Source organism: Vicia villosa, linkage group LG2, assembly GCF_029867415.1.
Source record: "Vicia villosa cultivar HV-30 ecotype Madison, WI linkage group LG2, Vvil1.0, whole genome shotgun sequence".
In the NCBI taxonomy this organism is placed as follows: domain Eukaryota; kingdom Viridiplantae; phylum Streptophyta; class Magnoliopsida; order Fabales; family Fabaceae; genus Vicia; species Vicia villosa.
In genome coordinates, this window is record NC_081181.1 from 225,695,733 (window position 1) to 225,704,124 (window position 8,392).

General features: G+C 47.6%; 1 protein-coding gene across 1 annotated transcript in view; it reads left to right on the top strand.

The window, feature by feature from the left end:
• LOC131651488 (uncharacterized) overlaps positions 1-8,392 on the top strand; it is a 9,043-nt gene continuing 651 nt past the window's right edge. Inside the window, exons 1-3 of the mRNA XM_058921149.1 lie at positions 1-215; positions 318-969; positions 1,081-1,637. Coding sequence (XP_058777132.1) covers positions 1-215; positions 318-969; positions 1,081-1,637 — 1,424 coding nt within the window. The remainder of the gene's footprint in view (positions 216-317; positions 970-1,080; positions 1,638-8,392) is intronic.

Genomic DNA, 8,392 nt, shown 5'->3' on the forward strand with positions numbered 1-8,392 from the left:
ATGGCCAACAACAACATACCTAGTCCTGATCCCTTCGTCCTGGAACAACTGATTGAAGATTCCAGCCGCGAACTGACGAATCGCCGTCGGCAAGAACGTGCTTTTGCCGGACAGAGGCAACAGATTCAGCACATTCAACAGGTGCACGGCCTTCAACAAGTCCAGAACGTCGAACAAACCCGTCCTGAAGGACAAGTTCAGAACGGGGAAGACGGGTAGACCCGGCCCCAGACTGAACCAGACCAGCTCCAAGTGGTGAATGAAACTGATACCCGAGACGGGCAACCCGCTTCCTCATTCACCCACACCTCTGGCAGACGAAGAAGCCGTAGCCCAGACGAAGAGGAACAGATCAACATTCCCGAGGGCGCTGATCCAACCGCCATCCTCCTACTCAAGGAGCTGCAGAAAACCAACCGCCTCATCCGCCTACAGGGCGACCGCATCCACAACCTGGAAAGTAAGCGACGATATCGCTCTCCCCAACGGAGACGCCATCGGTCACGTTCCTATTCCTCTTCGCGGTCTCCTCCGAGGAGAAATCGCAAGCGCAGTCCATCTAGGTCTCGCTCCCCCTCGAGAAGAAACCGGCACCAGCGGTCCTATTCCCGCTCTCCACCTCGAAAGACTCGGAAGAATCAGAAACCTGAAACCACTGAAGCCAAGAGTCTCTCACCCGAGCAGGAGCATAGAGGCCCCTCCAAAGCCGTGCAGAAAGTCCGCGAGCATTCTCCAAAAGACAACCGCAAAATCTCGGGCAAAGCACGCCCTAAATCCCAGCGGGGCAGACATTCAAACTCCCCTGAGCCTAGCGACGAAGAGGATTTCCGCAGTCCCTTGTCCGAGCAAATCCGGCGTGTTCGTCTTCCCCGGGGGATGGAAAAACCACCAGCTTTGGACCACTATGACGGGACCACCGACCCCGATGACCACATAAGGAGCATCGAAGCTGTCATGGACTACCATGTGGTACGAGGATCCATCAAATGCCGCATCTTTCCGACCACGCTAAGGAAAGGCGCGATGAATTGGTACAGGAATCTGCCCCCTAACTCCATCCACTCCTGGACTGAACTGAAGGATCTTTTCCTAAGTCACTTCACCGCGTCTCGTCGGCAACCGAAATCAGAAGCAAATCTTGAGGCAGTAATCCAAGGTACCAACGAATCTTTGAGAGACTACCTCGACAGGTTCAACAAAGAAGCTGTCCAAGTGCAGACCGCGGACTACATGAAGAGGTACCTACTCGAACGAGGGCTCCTCCCTGGAAGCGACTTCAAAAAGGCCATCAAGATTGAGGAAGTCCACTCCATGAACGCCCTCCTTCGCAAGGCTCAGGCCTTCATCAGATATGAGGAAGCAGAAGCTGCTACCACGAGAGCGTCACGGGACAACGACGCCGCTCGCAGTTCAAACCATGAGCCCTCAACTTCGAGGCGCGGGCACGAGAGAAGGAAAGACGACAGGTCTCTCGACATCAAAGAACGCCGGGGACCTTCTGGTCGTTTCAACGAATATACCCCGCTGAACGCCTCACGGGAAAGGATCCTAGCCGAATGCCAAAACACTGACTTCAAAAAGTCGAATATCAGACCCCCGAAGTCAAACCCCGCAAGGCCAGGAACCGACAAGTCCAAGTACTGCAAATACCACAGGAGCCATGGACATATGACCGAGGATTGCATTCACCTCAAGGACGCTATTGAAACACTGATCAAGGAAGGTCGCCTTTCAAAATACACACAGAAAGGGGAACCTTCCCGAAGGGACGACCACAGAAACTCTGACGAAGGAAATTCGCCGGACAACAGGCCCCTACAAGTAGCCCTGTCAGTAACCCGACCTGAAGATTTCATACCATCGGTCGGGACACCTGCCGCACTCAGCAAATGGGAAGGATTCCCATTCACCATGGTCGTCTCCAACGGCGGAGATCCGGGCTCTCTCACCATCAGTTCAGTGAAGAGAAAGTTCGATGAGCTGCTCAGCGCCAACGCAGACCTCGGCCCCACACTGAGAAAGTTCCGAGGGAAATCTGAACCAATCACCTTCTACCTGGAGGAACTACCCGGCGGAGCTCCAAACGCCACAATTCCTCTGCTCGTCCGAGCAAGAATGGCGAACTTCGATGTTCGACGGGTCCTAGTCGATGAAGGCAGCTCGGTCGACATCATGTACTCCCATCTCTTCCGAACACTCCAGCTGGACGACTCACACCTCACTCCTTACGTGGGTTCAGACCTTCAAGGCTTCAACGGAGCTACCACTAAACCATGGGGTTACGTCGAGCTGATTGTCACCTTCGGAGAAGGGGAGGCTTCTAGGCAAGTCAAAACCAGGTTCTTGGTGATCGACTGCAAAACCCTGTACAACTGCATCATCGGACGCCCCACTCTGGTCGAACTGACCGCCGTACCCTCCACTGTCCACCTGAAGATGAAGTTCTACACGAGGACCGGACGAGTGGCCACTATCAACGCTGATATTGAAGCAGCCAGAAGAATCTTCGACGCCTCCGTCAAAGGATTAGAACTGATCGCTCCGCCGACCAGCGCCAACAAAAAGCCAAGGGCCGAAGACAAGCATCCTCGAGGAGACCAGCATCAGACAACCAACGTCAGCTCAGTCGACCTGGACGCCCGGTTTGCAGAAGAAGAACAAAAGACTAGAGAAGAGTCGAGGTCGAAGTCACCTCACCCCTTCCGACCAGTTCCGGACGGAGATTTCGAGCTGGTCCCCTTGGGCGAAAACCCTGACAAAGCAGTGAAAATCGGTAAAGGGATCCCAGACCTTCCGAGGAAGCAGCTCATAGCCTGCCTTCGAGCCAATGCTGATCTGTTCGCCTGGAGCGCCGCGGAAATGCCCGGACTCGACCCTGAGGTCGCCTGCCACCACCTCTCCATCAATCCAGCCGCAAAGGCCGTAGTTCAACGTAGGCGTCGGCAGTCTCCCGAGAAAGCGGAGGCTGCCGAGAAAGCTATAAAAGACCTCTTAGAGGCAAATTTTATTTCCGAGGCCAAGTATTCAACTTGGCTCTCAAACGTTGTACTTGTTAAGAAATCTAATGGAAAATGGAGAATGTGTGTTGATTATACCGATGTTAACCGGGCATGTCCAAAAGACGCCTATCCGCTACCAAACATTGATAGACTGGTCGACAACTCGGCCGGCTATAAATTATTATCTTTTATGGATGCTTATTCAGGTTACAACCAGATCCCGATGGCGAGGAGCGACAAGCAATACACGGCGTTCATGACCGAGTCGGGCAATTACTACTACAACGTAATGCCCTTCGGCCTCAAAAACGCGGGCTCCACGTATCAACGGATGATGAACAAAGTGTTCCGAGGGGAGATCGGCGACACCCTCGAGGTGTACATGGACGATATGATCGTCAAGTCTCGAGGGGACACCGACCACATCTCCCATCTCGAGCGCGTATTCGAGCGGGCCAGATCCTGCAAGATGCGCTTCAATCCGGAGAAATGCACCTTCGGCGTCCTAGCAGGAAAATTCCTCGGTTTCTATCTGACCGAACGGGGAATAGAAGCCAACCCGGATAAATGCCGAGCGTTCTCCGAGCTCCCTACTCCCAACAATAAAAAATCCATCCAAGTATTAAACGGGATGCTCACTGCGCTATCACGTTTCGTCGCGAAATCCGCCCAGCACGCCCTCCCTTTCTTTAAACTGCTACGCAAAGAAGCAGCCTTTGAGTGGTCCGAGGAGTGCGAGCAAGCACTGGCACACCTCAAGCAAGTACTTTCCTCGCCGCCCGTCCTTTCTCGACCCGACGACAACGAGCCTCTGTACCTTTACCTGGCCGTCTCAAACGAGGCAGTCAGCGCGGCTTTGATCCGAGAAACCGTAGACGGGCAAAAACCGGTGTATTTTACCAGCAAAGCCCTACAGGGACCCGAGGTACGATACCAACAGATCGAGAAAGTCGCCATGGCCCTAGTAATAGCGGCCAGGAGGCTACGATACTACTTCCTCGCTCACACAATCTTCGTTCGGACGGATCAACCCATCAAACAACTCCTCAGCCGACCAGACATGGCCGGCAGAATGTTAAGATGGTCCCTCGAGCTTTCGGAATTCGACGTACAGTATGAGAGCAGGAAGGTGTTAAAAGCTCAGGCGCTGGCGGACTTCGTAGCCGAAATGACCTCTATCGCCGACTCACCCAACGCAACTAAAGACAAGTGGACCATCTACGTAGATGGCGCCTCAAGCAGCTCGGGCAGCGGGGCAGGCATTATCTTGGAAAACGGCGAAGGTCTTATCATAGAAGTATCTTTAGTCCTCTCCTTCAACACGTCGAACAACCAGGCCGAGTATGAAGCCCTCCTCGCGGGACTGAGACTCGCCGAGGACATAGGGGCACGAGAGGTCAAGATCTACACTGATTCCCAACTCGTCGCATCTCATATCAGCGGCGAATACCAAGCCAAAAACGACGTACTCGCCGAATATCTCGCGCTCGTCAGAGATAAGATGAAAAAATTCGCCAAAGCGGAAGTCGAGCATATCCCCCGAGAACACAACTCGCGCGCCGACATACTGTCCAAACTTGCGAGCACGAGAAAGAAAGGGGGAAACAAATCGGTTATCCAAGAAATTCTGCCCAGGCCAAGTGTAGGCGAAAACGCGCGAGCTCTACAGATATTCGCCATCGGGGACGACCAATGCTGGATGACCTCAGTGTACAACTTCCTCACAAAAGACGAGCTCCCCGCCGACGTGAAAGAAGCCTCAACAATTAAGAGACGAGCGTGCTCATACACTATCCTCGAAAACAAGCTGTACCGACGAGGTTTCTCCATCCCTCTCCTTAAATGCATCGATGCCTCGCAAGCACTAGAAGTACTCCAGGAACTCCATGATGGAATCAACGGCCAGCACCTCGGTGGACGGTCACTAGCTAGGAAAGCCCTCAGAGCCGGCTATTATTGGCCGACCATGCAGCAGGACGCCAAAGAGTACGTCAAGAAATGCGACAAATGCCAGCGTCACGCCGACATGCACCTGGCACCACCAAACGAGCTCAAATCTCTCTCCTCACCTTGGCCTTTCTCTACGTGGGGAATGGACCTCCTCGGACCTTTCCCGGTCGGCTCCTACCAAAACAAATACCTGGTGGTCGCTGTAGATTACTTCACAAAATGGATAGAAGCTGAAGCGCTCGCTAAAATCACATCCCAAAACGTACTCCGATTTTACAAGAGGAACATACTCGCTCGATTCGGGGTACCACAGGCGATAATAACCGACAACGGCACCCAGTTTACGGACAGAAAATTCCAGGAATTCGTGGCCAAACTCGGGACAAAGCAGCACTTCACTTCGGTCGAGCACCCCCAAACCAACGGACAGGCTGAAGCCGCCAACCGGGTCATTCTCCGTGGATTGAAGAGAAGGCTGGGCGAAGCGAAAAAAGCTTGGGTCGAAGAGCTACACAGCGTCCTCTGGGCATACAGGACGACCCCACATTCAACCACGTGCGAAACACCATTCAAGCTAACCTATGGCACCGAAGCCGTGATCCCCGTGGAGATCCGAGAACCATCTCGTCGGACTGAGTCGCCTCTCGAGGAAGAACTCAACGACGAAGCCATGAGAGAAGAGCTCGACATGGTCGAGGAGATCCGAACAGGATCCTCCCTGCGAGAAGCGAAATTGAAACAACAAATAGCATTAAGACATGACACCAAAGTTATCAAGCGCTCCTTCGAAGTCGGAGACTTAGTGCTCCGTAGGAACATGAAAGATTCACGCGAAGGCAAACTAGCCCCAAACTGGGAAGGTCCGTACCGAGTGTACGATAAAACCGAAAACGGTGCGTACTACCTCGAGAACCTTCTCGGCGAAAAACTAGCTCGACCTTGGAATGCTGAAAAACTCAGACGCTACTACAGTTAGAAACAACCTAACGCTACCCGGCCGCTCGTGACGAACACGAGTGTTATACCCCAAAATTTGCCCACATATTTTTCAAGAAAACTCCAATCTGAAAATTAAGGGTCTCATATAATCATGGATTTTTTATTTCAACAAATATCCTGACATATGAAATACTTACAGTAATTTGGCTTGCAGTTGAACTTATTCTTACGCAAACGCCAAATACTGTGTATTACTTCACACATGCTATTTATTTATTTACAGATAAATGGTACTGACACAATTGGTACAAAGTTAAATCTTTTTGCAGGCGCAGAATCAGGAAACTCAGACTGTACTGGTAACAAGTAGATTATTATTATCTTTTGTTTCCCACTAATTGTTGTACTATATTCCATTATTTGCAAAAATCTTTTCAAATCTCTTTTTCAAAAATCAAATCTCTCCTTTTTCCAACACTATCATACACTTTCTTTCAAATCTTACTTCCACTCAAATTTTCCTTTTGTACGGAATCACATCATTCCCCAACGTCTCTTTCTTTCTTTCCATTCTATAAATACCTCTCATTTTCTTTCATAAAATCTCACATCAAATTCCAACTCATCTTTCAAATTCCTATCTCATATCTATTTTCTCTTCTTCCCTGACAAGAATGGCAAAGTGGATAGAGACACTGTTTCTTACAGTCATCACCATTGCTACGGTGATCATGACTTTCTTCTGCCTACATAGTCCTGAAGAGTGTGGACCTGCAATGGTTGCACTCCCAATCATCTACATGTTATTGTTCATAGCATGGGTTATCAATCGTCATTCTTAAAATTTGCCGTATTTCTTATTTCTTAAATGTACCGTTTATTCGTCGTACTGTTCAATATAGTATGTGATATTTGTACTGTCAGTATTAAATGTTGTACTATTTGTCATAATATTGCTTAATTACTAAGATAATATTTTGTGTGTTTTCTGCCAGTCAAATATTCCTATTTCTGTGCATTAAATGATTTTCAGGGTTATTATCGGTAATTTTGCCCGCATACCGTAAATATTAGTTATTTATTATGTCTGTGTTTTTCTAACAAGTCATGTAAATAAACTTTCATTTTTCACATAAAACAAAAACAAAAAACAACAAAAAAGAAAATTAACTTTGACTGTTGATTTTTCACTCTAACTGCTACATCAATACCTGAACAGTCAGTCGACAGCCAAACTGCTGGCAGTACAATTCTCAGTGTTTTGTACCATCAATCAAATCAATCTTTCACAATTCAAATTTCCAAGATTTTTGTGTTAGAAGTCTTCTGAATATCACGCGATTAGCAGAGACTCAACACTGCACAAAAATCAGGTACGCTTAACTATCTCCTACACAAACAGTCCCTAATCAGGGTTTTTCTTGTTTTTACAGGAGCAACAAGTTTTTGAGAGCTCAAATGGATTTCATACACATCCATATATCTCAAAGTACCATCATACAAATTTTCAAACTTCAATTCACTCAGACGCACCGTCAGCAGCTCAAACAGTCAACAGACGACCCGTTTGACCAAAAAAGTCAACAGACAGTCAAAAATGAAATTTTTTGTCAAAGTCCATATTTTGTCAAAGGATTCATCATTTGATCATTGGATGATCATAATTCATCAAGGAAAGATCAAAAACCAACAAAACCCTAAGATTCAAAATTAGGGTTTTTGCCTGAAAAGTCAACTCAACTTTGACTGATCATAACTCTCTCATCCTTCATCCAAAAAATTCAAACCAAAGCTTGTTTTGAAGGAAATTCAATTATCTTTCAAATGCCATTGATCCCATGGTCATTGGATTCACCATTTGAAAAATATGATCAAAGACATTACAGGTCATTTTCAAAGTCAACAAAAAGACACTTTTTTCAAAAGGACACACAAGGAGCTTCAAAAATCATTTTGACATGAGACCAAAGACATTGGTTAGAGGACTCTTTGAGGTTTCTAAAAAGTGCAAGATCTCCTTCATATGACAAAAATTGAAGGATTTACACCTTGTTGAAGTTGGCTAAATTTTGGGAAAATGCATGAAATCAACATTGTTCAAAATTGCATTTTTTCCAAAAGGGGCCAAGTTTTCAGCATTCAAACATCATTTCCATGTTACTATGGGCCTCCCACGACCAAGACTAAGCCCATACCTTTTTTATCCATTTTTTGCATGATTTTATCTTACTTTAAGATTAAAATTAAAAGGAAAATGCATGGATAATGGTAGCTTAACTTCCAAGCATGACTCACCCCTAAGGAATCTTCATCTTCTGCAGAGAATTGAAGGGCAAGGCAGGTGCATTGAAGGAGGGCAAGACTTGGTCAAGTTTTCAAAGGTTTTTAATATTAAAAAACCAAAGTTTCAACAAAGGCAACTAGCTGCAAGTTAGCTTCAATTCTAAGCACACATAGCTTATAAATAAGCTATCTTAGTTCAGTAACAAGAGAGACACGAATTC